The sequence below is a fragment of the Vombatus ursinus genome, unplaced genomic scaffold, assembly GCF_900497805.2.
Source record: "Vombatus ursinus unplaced genomic scaffold, bare-nosed wombat genome assembly UNPS02014786.1, whole genome shotgun sequence".
NCBI lineage: Eukaryota > Metazoa > Chordata > Mammalia > Diprotodontia > Vombatidae > Vombatus > Vombatus ursinus.
The window spans coordinates 110,907-129,763 of record NW_020954564.1 but is presented as its reverse complement, the minus strand read 5'-3'; the positions used below and the strand labels follow the sequence as shown (position 1 = coordinate 129,763).

The 18,857-nt window shown below is 39.8% G+C and overlaps 1 protein-coding gene across 11 annotated transcripts in view; it reads left to right on the top strand.

Annotated features, from left to right (window-relative positions):
* Positions 1-18,857, top strand: part of LOC114047173 (targeting protein for Xklp2-like) — a 64,238-nt gene that overhangs the window by 6,948 nt on the left and 38,433 nt on the right. For 9 of the 11 annotated variants that reach the window (XM_027867963.1, XM_027867961.1, XM_027867955.1 and 6 more), the window contains 2 exons: positions 9,225-9,383; positions 15,336-15,458. In XM_027867963.1, coding sequence (XP_027723764.1) covers positions 9,281-9,383; positions 15,336-15,458 — 226 coding nt within the window. In that variant the 5' untranslated portion in view covers positions 9,225-9,280. The remainder of the gene's footprint in view (positions 1-9,224; positions 9,384-15,335; positions 15,459-18,857) is intronic. The other 2 variants (XM_027867959.1, XM_027867957.1) reach the window with 1 other exon arrangement.

The window sequence follows — 18,857 nt, the reverse complement described above, 5'->3', positions numbered from 1 at the left end:
CTTTTGAGCTCAGCCTAACAGGTTGTTCATTCAATATTTGATGCACCTTCAACTTAGTATTTTTCTACATTTCTAGTGAGTCCTTAAACCAGAACTTTGTTATTTTGAGTACCAGTATCATCAGGTTCCACTTAGGGCCCAAGACATGACTAAAAGTGGACTGTTATTCATAGACTTCTGGAGGTAATGGTCTATCCCTCCAGGGAAAGTAAGATCTCTGAATTCATTTGTTCTCTCCTTAAGAGAAAACTTCTTACTTTTTAAGGATAACATATGAAATAGCCCAGAAGGGGTGAAGTGAGGAAAATGTTGGAAATATTTTATTTGCTTCATGTTTCTTGACAGTGATGGATTAAAACAAGTGTTCTTGTGTCCTGTGCTGACTTCTGGGTGTTTGGAAGCTGGGGGATTGTCATTGGATTTAAAATTGACCCAATTTTGGAAGCTTCTTAGATCTGTTTCTGTAAACAGATCTGGTTTCAGCATTGAAGAAGTTAGCAAACTTAAATGTGGAAACACAAAGTCCATTAAACTTCCTTCAGACTTAGTCTGTGACTTTGATTAACAGTTAAGATTGCATGCTGGATTATGTTGCCATTTACTGGCTCCTGCTAATCCCTTATGTACAAGAAAAAAATATGTAGGTGTTTTCTCCCTGGGCATGATGAAAATAACTTGACTCCATTTAACTTGTGGTGCTGTAACTAGATCTTTCCTCCTCTGTGATGGGAGGCAGGGGGTGTCCCTCGGGAAGTGGCTAATTGGATGGCCGGTGGTCAGGCTGTTGGTACTTGCTACCTTGTTCTTTTCCTATATTATTTTGCTAACTTTGTCTTACCCCCAAGAAGTGATCTGTACCTGCTACTCCCAAAACTCGAACCATTTCATGATTTACACGATTTATTTTCTGCTGTTATTTTAGATGGCAAAGTTAGTTGGGAATCTTACCTTAAAGTGCCTTACAAGAAAATTTGCTGGAGTACTTTATGATTTCGGTTTCAAAACACAGAGGAAAGTAATCTTTTGAAAGCAATTAAGTGTTCAAAGTTTTAACTTCACATTTTGTCTCCTGCATCATGAATTTAGTGTGCAATCTTTCCTCGTGGAATTGAGGCTGACCAAACTTTACAAGCTGGATGGAGGCTAGGGGGCATCCAAGTCTGTTTTTCTTAGAGTATTGCAGTGACTTGACCACTGTCTCAGCACTGCTTAGAATGGACTGCCTTGCAACTAACTCCCTTCCACAAGCTGTACCATTTGATTTATGGAACTTGTCAAATCTAGTTTATTTTTGGATGGAGAGCGAAGAGAGACAGGAGGCTATGAGCGGCTGATATCAGGAATACGTGGAAATTGAGGGATTATCTTGCAATTTCTGCAATTCTTTCTTATAAATACTTATTTTTCTGGTTCTTCTATTTTCAATCAGTCCTCTGAAGCCCATGCAGAAGCTTAAAGTTTGTTGGAAACCCATGAACTTTACAGCTCACTAACACTCTCTTTTTTTTGCCAAGGGCTTTAAACACTTATAGGTGCTCATTACTCATAAAGTTGCAGGAATTGCAGTAGAGATTTAGCAGTAGGAACAGGATTGCAAATATAGACAGCTTCAATCAGAGACCAGATTTTTCAACAAATATTTGAGCACATTATAAGCAAAGTACTGTGCTGGGTATTCTAGGTATCATATCCAAAGACATATGTAGAAAGACAAATGCTATTGTCACGAAACTTAAAGTCTGACAGAGAGAAGACAACCATTAAGTTTTAAACTGTGTTGCCAGGTCATAAGTACAATAGAAGTTCGTGGAATGGAATGTGATCTCATTGGCTGGTGATCATGGATTTAGAGCTGGCCCAGGGCATTAGTACATCTAGGTCATCTAGACCAATCTGCTCATTTCAAAGATGAGGAAATAGGCTCAGAGAGATTTAGTCATTTGCCCAAGGTCACAGAGTTACTAAGTCATAGAGCTGGGATTTGAACCCATGTTATCTGACTCTAAACCCATGTCTCTCTGAACTCTGCCACCCTACCTATGTGTTCATTCTAGGCCTCAGAGAAGGCTGAGGGAGGAGGTGTGGGACTTGAACTGAGCTTTGAAGAATGGGTGGTCTTTAAGGAGGGATACATTTTGGGCAGAATGACTTAAGTGAAGCCATAGGCAAATTATAAATAGGTGGGAATATGTATTCCCATCCATGTTACAGGAAGGACTGAGAACATGGATCTGATGGGAGAGAAGACTGCTTCTTGGGGAGGGCTAAGGCCAAGTAATGAGGGTATAGTCTGAGTTGTGGAGACCTTGAAAGGCCTGAAAAGCCTGAACTTGATATAATAGGGGGCCTGTTAGAGGTTCTTGGTCAGGAGATTGACAAATATTCAATACTTTCAAGTGAAGAGGTGTTTATTAAGTGCCTTTGTGCCTTCTATGCCAGGCATTCTGGGGTTCCTTTAGGGAGCCGACATTCATGCCCTTGTACTGCTGACAATTGAAAGTCTTAAGATAGAAACACACGTCATCTTTTGAGTACCATAGACAAGAATGACAATTTGGTTTTTCTGACACTTGTCTCGGAGCATTTTGTCTTGTTTCTGTTATTCATTTACCTTGCTTTTCAGTGACAGAAGTGCTACTCTTAAGTTATTTCTAGAAACTTTTAGGTAATTGTGGAGGTATATAAAACCATGTATTTGGAGCTTCAACTTTAGACATATCTAGTTTGATTTCCTTATTGTCTAGTCTAATTGTCTTATTTGGCAGATGAGGAAATTGAGGTCCTGGGAGGGGAAATGGCCTTGCCCAGTTAGTGGCAGAGGCCAGAGTATGATTCACATCTTCTGAACACTAGTTTAGGGCTTCTTATACTACATTGTGCTTTTTTAGCATTTTTATGACATGCATTCACTTGTGTCATAGCATTTCAGTCCTCCTCCATGTTAGTATGTGTCAACTCTCATAAGCTTTCAAAGCACAGTAAAACATTTCTCCTTTCATACCTGGTTGATGTGTGGCACTAAGTAAAAACAGATACTTCTATAGAAAGAGAGAGACAGAGACAGAGATAGAGACAGAGACAGAGAGAGACAGACAGAGAGATAGAGAGAAAGAAAGGAGGGAAGGAGGGAGGGAGAGAGAGGAGACAGACAGACAGACAGAGGTTATGGTGGGGGGAGGCACTCCATAAATGGTGCAAATTCCTTGAGAGATGCCACCAGAGACATAATTTTCTGTGCTCCTCTAGAGCATTCAAGCAGATACTTCTATAGAAAGCCTGAAGCTGGAATGGAAAGATTCTGGAGGTCAGGAAATCTATTCTAATCTCAGCTTTACTACTTGGGTAAATTCCTTCTCTTCAGGTCTCAGCTGCCTTGTATGTCAACTGGTCTAGATGGTGTCTATCTAAGTTTCTTACTAGTTCTGAACATCTACAATTCCACGCGTCTTCTTGCAGTTACAGATAAATCTTGATTCAGCAGGAATGCTTGGATAAGTTGGGAATATTTGAGCCAGAAGGAACCTTAGATATCCTCCCATCCCTTCTTCTATGTGAGACCCAGAGGGGAGAACTTCTTGCTTGAAGTCACACAGCTAGTTAGTGGCAGAGCTGGAACTAGAACCCAGTTTCCTGACTTGGGGTTTAGTGTTCTTTACTCAATAGTCTAGGTTTAATAGAATTTACCAATAAATTGAGGGTCAAGCACCAAAGCCCTTTTGTTTCTTTTTAAAAAATTTTTTTTTACTTTTAGCCCTTCTGTTTCAATCCTTATTGAACAAGCCTTTCTAAAACCCCAAAGTCTGCTCTTCTGCATTAATAAAAAAAAATAGACAAATAAAATGAACAAAATTGGATTTTTACTTGGAGATCTTGTTGGGACTTAATTGTCTTTCCATTTATTAATGTTTGGATCTAGACAGTGAAGGTATAGGAGAGAGAAGTTCTCATTGCTTCTCACCTGGATTATCGTAAGTAATTGTTTACTGATTAAACTACTCACATTTTCTGTGTTTCCCCACTTCAAACCTTCCTTTACCTTGCTGCCAAAGTAATCTTATTGTACAGTTCTGATCATATTACTCCCCCATTTGAAAGCTTCCAGTTGCCTGATAAATAAAATTTGAACAATTTAGCTTGGTGTTCAAGACCCTATATAATCGGAAGCATTCCTTTCCAGTCTTACATCTCCATCACTGGTCCACTTCACTCATTCCACCTTACAGCCAGCTGGGCTATTCATCATTCTTCAGCCTCCTTTAGCCTTCTTCTGGCTCTGCTTTTGTTGACCACTGTGCCTGGACCACTAGAATGACAGCCTGTCTCTTCTTGTTGAAATCCTTTTTCTTTAGGACCTAGCTCCCTTCTTTCTTGAATCTTTGGAGTTTTACCCTGGTCACTCAGTTAGAAATGATTGCTGCCTCTTCATGTCTCTGTTGATCTTTTCTATGTTTTTATATTCTTATTTGCATTCTAATTATGTGTTCATGTTTTATCTGATACCCCATATTACTGCATATTGTGATTTCCTTGAGGACAAAGATTGTGTCATTGTTCCATCTTTTTATCCTCAAAGCCTAGCACCTTGTGTTTGCTTCTGCCGTTTTCCTCCCCTCTCTCCCCAGCCTCTTGAAAAATCTACTCATTTCTTAAAACTCTACTCACATGTTATCACTTCTGTGATGTCTTCTCTGATCCTTCTATTCTTGGGCCTCCCTAGGATTTGTACCTCTCATTTATACTCCGCTTTGAATTGTGGTCTTTCGTATGTCATGTATTCTGCTAGATTGTAAGCTTGATGGAGGCAGGGACCATTTTTTATCTTAGTATAACTTTCAGAGCTGAACTTAGCTTTTTGAGGGTAATAGTTCCTTGAGTTAAAATGTTACTGTGTTATTAGAGAGGATGTTTTCTGTTGCTTTCTTATAGGGTAACTGTCATAAATAGCTGCCTTCCAATGAACTGGTTTCCTAATTTTGCCACACTAAAGCACTGGCGTTTTGCATCGGAATCAGCTAATTTTGAAACGTGATGCTGAATCTCTTACTTGGCAGCTTGGCTTGTTTGGGGGAATGCGATGACGCATGTGCCTTTTTTTTAAAGTGAGGAGTGTTGACAGAAACTCAATCCTGATGGAAGGGTAAAGGAAAGCATCCAATTCCCGCCGTGCCTGCAGCTCTGTTAACGGTTGGTTTTGGCCTTGGCTTATTCCATTTCCCACTTAGCTCCTGTGGGCTTTAAAAAAACTTTCTACGACCTGAATTTGCCCAAGATACTTACCTAGCTTGAAATATTGGTGTCATTTCTGTACTTAAGTCACTTGACCTCAGTTTCGTCATCTGAAAAGTGAGGGGATTCTCTTAGGCCCCCCCAGCACTCTGATCCCATTCTCAGTTAAGCAAAACAATTGTTTTAATTGAAGAGGGTCAAGTTAGGCTTTTGTGGAAGCAGAGGGAAGAAAAGGGTCTGGTTTGCTGAGTTAACTGGTATTTGAATGTAATGAAATATTTTTTAACCTTAAGAAATATGAGGAATTCATATTCAAGGAAACATGGGAAAACCAAGTTGTGATATGTTCAGGGTCTCCTGCGTACCCCAGGTCCAGTGGGCTAGAAAATATAGCAGCTCAAGAAGACAAGTTAAGTTGGCTTCAGGGCAACATTTGTTACCATAAAAGTCCTGCTAGAAATATTTTGGTATATATTAGAACTTTGTTTTTGTCTTCAACTTCCTTAGGGAGTATGATCTGTCATAGAATTTCTAGGTCAAAGGGTGTTAACAATTTGGTTACTTTAATTGCATAATTCCAAATTGTTATCCAGAATAACTGGACCAGTTCACAGTTCTGCAAAAATACTAAGATTCATTTTTAAATTTCACCTAAATATAGGTTAAGCACTTCTCTCTGTGGACTCTTTTTTTTTTTTTTTTCCAGAAGCAATTATCTTTCTGGGAGTTTATGACTTGACTATAAGCCTGGTGTTTGGTTTTAGGAAAAATGTATAAAAATCTGAAAGAAATGCATTTGCTCCATAGGAAGTTGCTTTTAACAATGAGATATTTAAAATGGAATTTCATGGATGAAAATGGTTTATGGACATCTTTCCTTTAAATGTCCAGTCACTAAACTTAAATTATGTTAGAACTAATAGGTCTGCATGATGAGGTAGTGTTGATTTAGCAGAAATCTAGGCTCTGCTAGCCTGTGAAGAAGTGTATTTAGGGAGATCCAAAAATCCATATCTGGTTTTGTAGCTCTTAAAAGGTTAAATAAAACAACAACAACAAAAAAAAAACCTTCAAAAGATACTGTATAAGGTGTTTTGCAAGTCATAAGGTGCTGTACAAATTTCAGATATTAGTGTTAAGTGTTCTTATCTTTGCACGCCTCCCACCTTGTTTCAGTCCCACAGTCTTGAGTTACTGTTTTCAAAATGCTATGAGAGGTTGATGGATTGAATTCTCTCCTCTTACCTCCTTCCGTTTTCCCCCTTTGGTCTCTTCCATCACATTCCAGCCTGGGAAGCATGCCCAGTGACCTGGGGTAGGCATTGAATCATGGAAATTTTAGATTTTTCCCATGCCCACTAATGTTTGGTTTGCCCAAGTAGGAAAACCGTGTAAGATTGTTGGGTACAGTCCTCCTCCAAGATTGTCCCAAGGGCATTTTAATCACCATCACTGAGGAATAGTTTGAGAGCCAGTCATATCCTGCTGAATGGCTTCCTTGGTAGAGGTGCTTTGAATGAAAATGGAGAGACAAAAGAAGCCACTAGTAGTTTAACACCAGTAGTTTAACTAGAAATAGAGACTCCAGTTTATCTGGCCTCCAGTTAGAAAGATAAAAAGAAAGGATAGGAGCTCTCTTTTACACTGTTTGGGCTTTCCTTTTTCTAGCTCTTTTGAAACTTGTCTGTAGAAAGACTTTAAAGTAGAGCAGAAAAAGTATTACATGTAGATTTGGGAAATCTGGGTTAAAATCCTAGCTTTGACATGTATTGTGTTACCACAAACAAGTCCTTAACCTTTCTGAATCTCTGCCTTGTGCCTTTTTCCTGCACTTCTTTTTCTCAAGTTCCCCTTTTCTTCCCTTCCCTTGTAGTATCTTTCTTTGCTCCTGTCTCTCACCCTTAGCTAACTCTATCTTTTTGCCTATTCTGCCCCTCCCTCTACCTCAGTCTTATTCCCTCTCGACTTTTCTCTCTCTTTCCTTTTCTCCTTCCTTCTGCCTTCCAACCCAACCAGGATCCCTTATCCTTCCTTCACTTGACCTGCCCATCCTCTCCAACTATCTTTGGGAGGCTGCTGGATACAGTGTGAAGAGGTCATAGGTTCAGATCCCACTTATGGCACTTACTCTCAGTGTGACTTGGGGCAAACCACTTTATCTCCCTGTGTGATTTGGGGAGTGGACAAGGTGGCCTTTGGTCCCTTCCGGCTCTGGATCAATGATGCCTTACTAGTTTTTTTGCTTTTCATAACTAAACCCCTAAAAAAGAGTTATCCATGCTTGTTTTTTCCATCCTCCAGAATACTCTCATTTCCCTTAGGGTCTGTGATATTACCTTCTCTTGGCCTTGCCTGCCCCTCTCTCTTTGCTTACTCTATTTCCTTTGCTGGATCACCACTCATCTCCAGCCTTTTGAACATTAGTGTCCTTCGGTGTCCTAGATGTCATCTGTCTTCCCTACCTTGTCAGCTCCCCTGGATTCAGTTATCACCTCCGTGGCAATGACTCCCAAAAACTTCCCTTCCAAGCTCTCTCCTGAACTTCAGTCTGATACTCCGGCTTCCTGCTGGATGTCACTTGTGTGTCCCTTCAGGATCACTGATGGAACTTGCCTTTCAGGCAGCATGGTGTAGTGGGAAGAGGCTAGATTTGATGTCAGAAGGTCATGGGTTTGAATCCTTGCTCTCATACTTAGGGTTCCTTATATGGCACTGGACAGTTCACTTGACCTTTTTGGGCTTGAATTTCCATGTCTATAAAATAAGGGAGTTGGATGGACTATATGACTTCTACCATCCCTTTCACTTCTAAACTTGTGATTGTCTCCAAAACTACCCTTCCTCCACACTTCCTCCTTTCTGTATAGTGCACATCCATCATCTATCTCTGTCACCCACATTAACAATCTTGGTGTTACCTTGAGTGTTTCTCCATCTGCCTATCCAAAAACTTCCCAAGTCTGGATTCTACCTTTGTGTTGCCTCAAATCAGTCGGTTCTCCACCATCCTACTTGAGGTCTTCATTACCTTTCACTATGGTAGTAGTCTCCTTGCTTCAGTTTTCTTCCCCCCTCCAAACTATTTTCTCCATAGCTGCCTAAGTAATCTTCATCAGGCCTGGGTCAGATCATGCCGCTAAGCTGCCCTAAAGCCTTCAGTGAAGTCCTCATGGCCCCTAGGGGAAAATAGAAACTCTCTACACTGACCTGACACACAGGAGGGCTGTAACCTCTTTCGCTAGCTAGACTTCATATCCTCCCTTTTGTGCATTCTGCATTGTGGACAAACTGGGCTTGTACTTTTTTCCATGCCTTCACACAAACTGTTCTCTGTGCCTGCTTTTCTCTGCCCCAGATTCTTCCTTTCGTCAGGGCTCAGCTCATTTGCTACAGTTTCAGGGAAATCTCTACTAACTGCTCTCTTTGCTTTCCCATCCCCCCCCCAGTTGATTAGTGCTGTCTCCTGTTTCAACTTATCTTAAATTTACTTCTCTAGGCTACTTTTGTATCTTAGATTATTATTTCTTTGAATTCAAGGTTTATTTAAATTTTAATTTAAAAAATTTCTATCACAATTCTTTTTACATAATATGCACTTAGTACATGTTAATTATACTGAATTGAATTTGTTGACAGCAAGATTGCGCCATATCACCAGGTGCTGAAATACCTTGGAAGGTAAGGAAACATCATCTTAGGTCATTGTTTCCCTAATTTGACTAATTTGACTGCAGAATGTGTTGTGGAATATACCTATTAAACAGAGGGATTTGGAAAATTTGAAAGCAATGTGGAAGAAATCAATTCTATTTTATACCAGAAAGTGGATTACGGATTTTTGATGTAAACATATTATTTAAAATTTAAATTGGAAAAATATTGCTAGCATCATAATAATTTTCTCATGCAGCCTTTTCCACCACATTTCATCGAGTACATTTTGAACATCGTACCTTAGAGTACTCCATAGTCCCACTCACAACTTGTTTCTTCCTCAGACAGTGGTTGCACCAGCTAGAGGGACTTGCTTCTGAATAAAGAAGTAGCTGCCACGATGTCCCAGAGCAAAGCCTCTTATACCTTTGATGCTCCAACGGCCTTCATCAATTTCACGTCTTTGAATAATGAAGATGTGTATAATGTGGACTCCTGGTTTGGTAGGTATCTGCTTTTTTGGCAGCTTTGAGGACTGTCTGTGTGCCAGTTGGCATCCTTTTCTGCTTATATTAGGTATTCATCCAAGTTGTACCCCCTTTGTTTATAAGGAGGGTTTATTTATTGCTTGTGAAACTGAATTCCCAATCAATCAGCAAACATTTGTTAAGTGCCTCCCATGTGCCAGGCACTGTGCTAGGTTGCTGGGGATAAGAAGACAACTGCGCTCAAGGAGCTTACATTCTATTAGTAGGAACAGAGAGAGAGAGAGAGAGTATGAGTGTGTGTGTGTGTATACACACACAGATATACACACAAAAAAAATGATAATTTTTTGGGGGTGAGAAAGTACTAGTAGCCCAGAGAGTCATGAAGAATGAGGTGTTTGAAGGAAATGAGGAATTTTGAGAGGTAGAGGTGAGGAGGACGTGTATTCCAGGCATAGGGGAGAGCCTCTATAAAGGCATGGCAATGGGAGATGGAGCATTGTGTGAAGAGCAACAAGAGGGCATGAAGAGGAGTGGTATATGATAAGGCTGCAGGTAGGTTGGAGGGAGATTATGAAGGGCTTTAAAATCCAGCCAAAAGTGTTTGTATTTGATCCTAGCAGTAATTGGGAGCCAGTGGAGTTTATTGATCAGGGTAGTGATATGGTCAGACTTGTGCATTTGAAGAGCATCATTTTGGCAGCCATGTGGAAGATGGATTGGAGAGGAAAGAGTTTTGAGGACAGAATAGGATTCTCTTTATATTTATTTTGGACCCTATTGAAAGTGCCAAATGGGAAGTCAATTCTTGTTTCTGGGTTTTTTTTTTCCTCTTTTGTTTTTTTTTAAAAAGGCAATTGGGGTTAAGTGACTTGCCCAGGGTCACACAGCTAGTAAGTGTCAAGTGTTTGGTCTGAGGCCTGATTTGAACTCAGGTCCTCTTGACTTCAGGGCCGGTGCTCTATCCACTGCGCCACCTAGCTGCCTGGGAAGTCAATTCTTAAACTTAAGTTATTTTTCATTATCTTTATTTAAAGATCTCTTTTTATTGGTACCTTGCTTTGTGTTTGTGTCAGGCTAAGTGCTTGGAAGAATAACTGCAATGGTCACACCATGCTTTTGTTCAAAGAAAACAGAGGTTTGGATAGCGAGTAAATGTTGAAGCATAGAGTGCAAGGGCTATGGCTAGACAGCAATTCATGTGACTTGGAGCAAGACCTAGTGTTGAAAAGTCATTGTGAATGCAGTGTAGTTGCTTAAACAACCAGCATGATCTTAGTCCACATGAATAGAAGGGGGGAGGTTATAGGCCCTCTGTCGTCTGCCATGGTCAGATCGTGTCTGCAACATTATGTCCAGGTCTGGGCTTTACATCTTAAGGAAGGTCATTGACAAGCTGGATCAGGTTGGAGCACACTACAAACCACCACTTGGACAGAAAACAAATAGATAAGGAACTTGTGAAATAGCTCACAAACCAGGGAAGGAAAGGGAATAAGCATTTATGTAGCACCTACTATGTGCCTGGCACTGCACTAAGCACGTTACAGATGTTTTCTCTGATCCTTACAACAACCCTGGGAGGTAGGTGCAATTATTATCCCCATTTTATAGTTGAAGAAACTGAGGCAGACAGAGATTACTGTGACCTGCCCAAGGTTACACAGCTAGTAAGTGTCTGAGTCTGGATTTGAACTCCGATCTTCCTGACTCTAGGCCCAGTGCTTTATCCCCTGTGCCACCTAACTGCTTGGCACTGCGATATTACTATGTTGTAGTGGTGTCAGTTATTTTGACTTTTTCCAAAGTTATCTTCCTCTTCAAAAACAGAGCAGCTAATGATCTCTTGACTTGATTGTAATTTTATCCTTCAAAAAGTGAAGGATTTTATCCTTCAAAAAGTAGTGGAAAATAAGGGGGATTTCTATTCTGGACCTGATTGTCATTAGGAAAAAAGAACCATTGTTGGTATTTTCATCCATTTTCATGATGGAAATCTTGGAGGATACGCAACCACTCAATTTTAGAATTTGATAGAAGGGAAGAAAGCAAGGCATACATCTTCAGTTTTTAGGAAGAGCACATTTTGTAGGGTTTAGAGAAAAGATAGGTGATCCTGTGATCTCATGGACTAAAATTCTACAGGGGAAGCCAGATTAGGAAGGCCGAAGCTCTCAGGAATAGAATTCTGAAGACACAAAGAGAAACTCTTCCAATGAAGAGGTAAATGGGTAGTTGTCTAAAAAGACCCACGTGGATACAGAGGGTCAAACAACTTAGGCTATTGAAAGCTGTGTACAGAGAGTGGAAACAAAGGCAGGAAATGCCACAAACACAAGATTACATGGTCCTGCAACAGTGATGGAGTGTACTGATGTTCAAAATGAACTGAGGGTGGTGAATAAAGCAGAAGATAATGGGGAAAGTTTTTAAGTAGTATTGGGCTGAGAGGGAGAGGAGGGTCAAAGAAAAGGTGTCAGGACTGTAGCTTTGTGGGGGTGGGATGCTGATAGATAACAGAACGCAGAGTTGCTATTTGACTCTTATTTTTCTTGTTTTTTCCTCTCAGGGAGAATGATCTCTCTCCTAGGAAGGACAGAAAAATGGCTAATAGGGGAATTGATACCCAGTACACCTCTAAGGAGATAATAGGAGAGCACCTAGGACTACCTTGGAATATGTCACCAAGATGAGATGAACTGTGTTCTAGGGCACTGAAAGAATTGACAGATATGATTACTGAAGCACTGTTAGTGACCTTTTGAAAGATTGCGGAGTTTGGGAGTAGTACCACAGGACTGGGTAATGGCAGATGTCCTGATTTTCAAAATAAAAGGAAGAGAAGGAAGCCTGGAAATTGTTGGCCAGTGAGCTTAATTTAGATTTCTGGGAAAATTCTAGATTAGAGACATGATTAGTGGGCATCTAGAAGAGGAAGCAGTGATTACAAAGTCAACATAGTTTCATTCAAACAAGTCTTGGTAGACTATTTCCCCCATTTTGGGGCAGGATTATTTGGTGTATAGATCAGGAGAATGCTGCAAATTCAGTTTTACTGATATTTTAGCAAAGCATTTGAGAGTCTCATGCCATCCTATTAAAAAAGACAGAAGAGGTAAGTTATAATATAGATAGGTTGATATACAGTCTATAATCTAATAATGTTACATTACAAATAACATAATATAAATATATTACTATAATATTAGCATATATACATATATATCTGTGATATAGATAGGTGAATCTGGAGCTGGTTGAGTGACACAACTCAAAGAATTTAGCTATTAATGGCTAAAATTAGTTTGGAAGGAGATCTTTAGTGTGATGTTATAGAGTCTGCCTTTAGTTTTGATATTTAATATTATCAGTGACTTGGATAGGTCCAAAAATGGTGTGCTTATTACATTTGCAAATAAGACAGCTGGAGAGAAAGCACATTGGATGACAAAGTCAGGATCCAAGAAGATTTCTACAGGCTAGAATGCTGAACTGAAACTAAGTAAATGAAATTTCGTGTGACCAAATGTAAAGCTTTATATTTGGGTCCAGAAGAGATTAACTTAATGAGAACAGGAAGGGGCAGGAGGTGCATGACCAGCTAGCTAACAGCTTGTAAAATATCTGGTGGTTTTAGTGGATTGTAACCTAATGATAGTTAATACTGTGATATGATAGTGCATTGAGAAGCACAGGTACAGCACAAGGGAAGGAAAAGTCTTACTGTACTCTGCCTTGGCTAGACTGTGTGATGAGTTCTAGGTACCTCATTTTAGGAAGGACATTGATAAGCTGAAGATCATCTGAAGATTGTTAATCAGGACAGTGAAGGGCCACCTTATGATGTTGAAGAACCTTGGAATGTTTAGCCTGGGGAAAAGACATAGAAAGGATTTGAGAGGCTATCGTGTGAAAGACAAATGAAACTTGTTCCATTTGACCCTCGAGGGCAGAATTGGGGACAGTGGGTGGGAATTGCAGTGGGCTAAATTTAAGTTTGAAGTAAGGAAAAAATTCCTAAAAATCTGGAGCTTATCCAAAGTGGAATGGGCTGCCTTAGGAGGTAGCTGATTCCCCTTCACTGGAGGTCTTGAAGCCAAAACTGGATGACCGTTTGTCAGGAATGCCCTACAGGGGATTGCATTAAAGCCTGGCTCGGACAGGGTGGCCTCTGAGTTAGTTTCCTTCCAACTTATGATCCTCTGTGTCCATAGGAGAGCGACCAGAAGGGTGGGAAGACTGAAGACCGATGTCGTACAAGCATCAGCTGGTTGGCCTGAAGAGGGGAAAATATAAAGGAGGCATGGTGGTTATTTTCAAATGTTTGAGGAACAATTATATGGACATTGTAGGCTTACTTTGTGTATCATTCTACTGGAATAGATCTCAGCTCAGTCTAAGGAATGACTTCCAAGTAATTAAGAGGTGTTAAAAAATGTGATTAATTACCATCAGTGTCCAGGTGACTGACCAATTTGTATCTGCTTCTCTTAAAAGGAGTCTAATATTTTATTGGTCTGAATCATGGCTATACTTGTTCTACCCAAATATAGTTTGTCTACAACCTGAGTGTAACCTATGACTGTTGTTATTTTTCTTTTTGTGTCCATCTACTTTACTCCTAAAGAGATCTCATTTTAGGCATGTCACCTCTTTTGGGAGCAATAAGGAAGAGCCCATTAGTAGTGCAGAGAGTGGATGAAGATAATAACCTCCAGCAGGGCTATCTCCTCCTGTGCTCCCCATCGCTCCATTCCATGTTCTTGACCTCTCAGAATATACTGGCATAACATACTGAGAGAGCCTGGTCGGGCTGTCATAAGGTCTTTGTTGCTTTTTGAGCACTTGTTTGACCTGGGTTTTTTCTTTCCAGCAGAGTCCTGACTGCCTGCCCTTGTTGGGTTATATTCTCAGCTGCCCCTGGCAACACTTCTTTGAGGCAATTGGGGTTAAGTGACTTGCCCAGGGTCACAGCTAGTAAGTGTCAAGTGTTTGGTCTGAGGCTGGATTTGAACTCAGGTACTCCTGACTTCAGGGCTGGTGCTCTATCTACTGCGACACCTAGCTGCCCCTATGGCAACACTTCTTAATGCCATGAAACTTTCAGCAACAGCCAGTGGACCCAAGACCGAAGAGAGGAGCACTTTCGCAGAAGACCAGCTATGCAGCCGAGTTTTGGAACCTCCTTGTAGATGAAATAACATGACCCTTGGAAAGCTTACAAATCTCTTAGATATTAAAGCCTTGCCACTACATTTTCTTAAGAAAATCACGATCTAGGGGTAGCTAGGTGGCGCAGTGCATAGAGCACCGGCCCTGAAGTCAGGAGTACCTGAGTTCAAATCCAGCCTCAGACCAAACACTTGACACTTATTAGCTGTGTGACCCTAGGCAAGTCACTTTACTCTAATTGCCTAGGGGAAAAAAAAAAGAAAATCACGATCTAGTTTAAATTGTAGATAACACCAGGTCAGGCCTATAAAACGTCCATTGGTTACAGTGCTGAATCCTTACTTTCACTGTTCTCTAGCGTTTTATGAAGTGTCTTCAATATCTTTGGTGGAAATTTGATCCTAAGCAGTCCTTCACCCTCATTCTGTGGGATCACATTTGGACTTGTCCCTACAGTCCACAAGATTCTTGTTTAATTTTGTGAATGTTTTCTTTGAATATAAACTGGTAAGGGTTTTAGGTATCCTTCCAGGTGAATGTGCACATGTGGCATGTCATTGACTTGTATTTTCTTACCTGTTATTTGTTCCAATGGTGGCTTAAGATATGCCACATACCCACCCTAGGCAAATCTCCTAAGCTGTCAGAACTTAATTTATCTATAAACTGGGAATACGTGGTGCTAATAGGGCTGTCCCATAAGTTTGTTGTGAATAAAGGGTTTTGTAAACTTTAAAGTGCAGTGTAATTGTGAGTATTTATCAAAGTGATGAAGGTGTTCTTGCTTTTCTACAGAGGAGAGGGCCAATTTGGAGAATAAGCCTCCTGAAGATGAAGAAGCACCAGGGCCCTCCTATAGGAAGACACCTTTGAGAAAGGCCCATGTACCCCAAGCAGTTGTCATGCCTCTGAGATCAGGTGAGTGTACTGGAAAGAAAAGATATCATAGAGAAAGATGAAATGGCAGCACAGATGAAATGTGAGTTTAGATCTTAGCTCTCTTGCCAACTTAAGTGATCTGGAGAATAAACTAAGGCTCTGTGTCTTGGTTTCTTCTCTTAAATGGTAAAATACTTACCTATTTACAATATAATAGATATGAAACCCATGAAAATACTATATAAATTTTATTTTAAAATTTTATTTCATTTTATATTTAGTTCAGTTTTGTTTTATTTTCAGTTCCAAATTCTCTCTCTTTCCTCTCTCCTTCCCTCACTCATGAGAAAGTAAGAAAAAACCGATTACAAATAAGTATAGTCATGCAAAACAAATTTCAACATTAGTCACATTCCAAAAGGGAAAAAAAGGCAAGAAAGAGAGAAAAAAATACACTTCAACCTTGAATCAGTCAGCTCTCATTCTGGAGGTGCATAGCATGTTTCATCATCAGTTCTTTGTAATTGTGGTCGGTCATTATGTTGATCACAGTTACTATGTCTTTCAAAGTTGATTAGCTTTATAATATTGTTGTTACTATATAAATTGTCCTCCTGGTTCTGCTTACTTCACTTCATACAAGTTTTCTTACGTTTTTCAGAAACCTTAATTTAATTTTTTAAGGCTTGACCTATCTATCTTGGCCAAGCCGGAAGTTCTGGGGCCCAATCCTACTATGAATTGGCGCAGGAATTTTTAGCCTGCTGTTTCCAACCTGGGCTGCTTTACTCTCTTTAGGCAACCTGGGAACCTCCCACTCCCAGGGTCTGTCTGTATTAATGTTGGACTTAGTGCAGACACCCAAATCAGCATAGACTCCTACAGCTCAGAAGTCCCAAGCTAAAAAGATCTGTCAGCCTTAGCATTCCCATGTGTTGGCATCTGCCACCATACCCAGCTATGTGAATATAGCATCATTGGGGGGAAATTAGACTGCTGCAGAATATTTGACCATCACCTAATCTTAAGTATCTCCTATAGTACTGCTAACAGAAAATTTACTCATATTCAGGTTTTGAACAAGTGATGTCACCCTGCTCTGGTCATTATTTGGTTTGACAAGAGCAGGACTTTACGTACAGTGTTAAAAGGCACAGTAAATGCCCGTGGAATGGCATTTTTGCACATACAGAGTAAAGAGGATGACTATAATTAATTGCTATTCAGGGAAATTAACTCTGATGGACTTTGAGTGCTAGAGTTGATCATTGTGGACTGGATAATTTATTACCACTGTAAGGCCAACTTTATCCCCCAGATAGAAGGAATCTCAAGATGGTATACTTCTATAGTCACAGTCTCTGTTCTGTTCTTACTGTTGAAGTGGTTAATTGAAATGAGGGAAAGAATTACATGGTGAAAGCATACTCTTTTCATGCAAAGTGGGAATTGCATCTCAGGTTGGATGACATCACGGTGGAATTTGGTTCTAAAGTGTTAACAACATACTAGCAAAATATCATTGTTGGCATAATATTACATAAGGTATGCCTCTGTATTGTGTGGTTTAATTCTTTTCCTGTTTGGTTATCTGTTCAGTCCTAAGTTTAACTCAGGTTAAACCTTATTATAATACTGTAAAACACCCACTGTGCATGCATACTTTGTCTGAGTCATGTATCTAGTTTCAAAAGATGACCAGTGTCTAAATTGCTGGTTACCAAATACATACTCAGAATCTTGTCCATTTGGTCACAACTTAAGCATCCTTTAAGAGATCATAAATCCCTGTTGTTTATTTCAACATCAAGAGCCTCCTTAAGTGTAAATCTGAAACTGACCCCAATCACGTCATTAACTAGATCCGTGGTATCACACAAATGACTGTCCTTCTAACGAGCCTGTCTTCCCTATATGGCCTGAGCTGTTAGCCTGACTTGCAGTCTATTAATTACGTCAGTTCATGGAGATAGGCAGTATCATCCATCCAACAAGTGTTAACTTAAGTATAGACTTCTGGGTAGCGCGTTCTACTTGGAACTGGAAGAGCAACAAAGATTAAATAAGACTTGATCCTTACCTTCAAGGGGTTTATAATTTACTCTAGTAGAAGGTAAGGCATATATACAGAGAAGAGTTTAATTTACATCATTTTAACATTTATAAGAAGTGAATATTCTACATTCTTATGACTATTTGTATATGTCTTATCTACTCTATGAGACTGTATGCTCCAGGATGGGCTATTTTCTATTGTTTTAAAAAAATTTCTCATAACTCCTAGTGCAGTATTTTGCCTGTAGTTGGCCCTGAGCAGATTTTTGTTGAATGACTTAAGGACTGTGTGTTTATTTGGTCTTTGTGTTTCCTTTGATTAGAAAGAGATACAATGTTTGCCTAGTTTCTTTCTCTCTCTCTCTCTCTCTCTCTCTCTCTCTCTCTCCCCCTCCCTCTCCCTCTCTCCCTCTCCCTCTCTCCCTTTAAAAAACATCCAGGGACTTGCACAGAACAGAACGATAAAAAAAGTCCAAAATGAGTAGCAATAATTTGTAGAAACTCTACCCCCAAATCCAGACCCTTACTCCCAGCCTTTCACTTCTTATTTTTTAACAATTCTAGCAAGACTCATTGTCTGCTTTCTCATCCTATAGTAAATTAGAGGTGGGAGGGGCATGTTGTAGGAAATTAGCTGAAAGAAATGAGGACTGACAATTTAATGGTTAGGAAGGAAGAAGGGGAAAATGGTGAAAAGCTTACACAGCTTCAGAAACATAGCAAAATGGGATAATTCAGTGTAGAGACAAAGAGGCCTGCATACCTCAAAGGTCCCCTGGGGCAATGTTGTATTATAGTACAGTGTTTGTAATGACGACCCTTGAGGCACCAAGAGAAGTTAATATTATGTTAACTATGCATAATTTAAGAAGGCAGGATAATAAGCTTTGGCAGTATTTAGACATGACCTTTTGGTGGAAGTCCCCATTTCCTGACTACAGAGAAGCTAGTTCAGGTTTTTAAAAACTTAATTATGAAACAAATCATTATTTAAAAACAAACAAATCCCCAAACTCCCCTTGGTGCTTTACTGTAATTTATAAAGAAAGGAAACTGGTGTACTGGAAAGTCTTTTGGATTTGGAGTCAGAAAGGCATGTGACCATGTCAAGTTATTGAACTTTTCTGTGCTGCACTTTCTTCATATATGAAATGAGGTTAATAATACTTACATTACCTACCAGAAAGGCTTATTTTGAGGGATCAATGAGCTAATACATAAAGCATTTTGTAAAACACAAATGCTATATAAATAGTTATTGTTTTTATCGCAAGTATCGAATGCTAACATGAGCATTTTTACCAGTGAGTAGTCCTTTGCTCTCTCTAAGGGTCTATTATATGCAATCTTATATATTTAAAATTTTGCATTTAAAAGACTTTT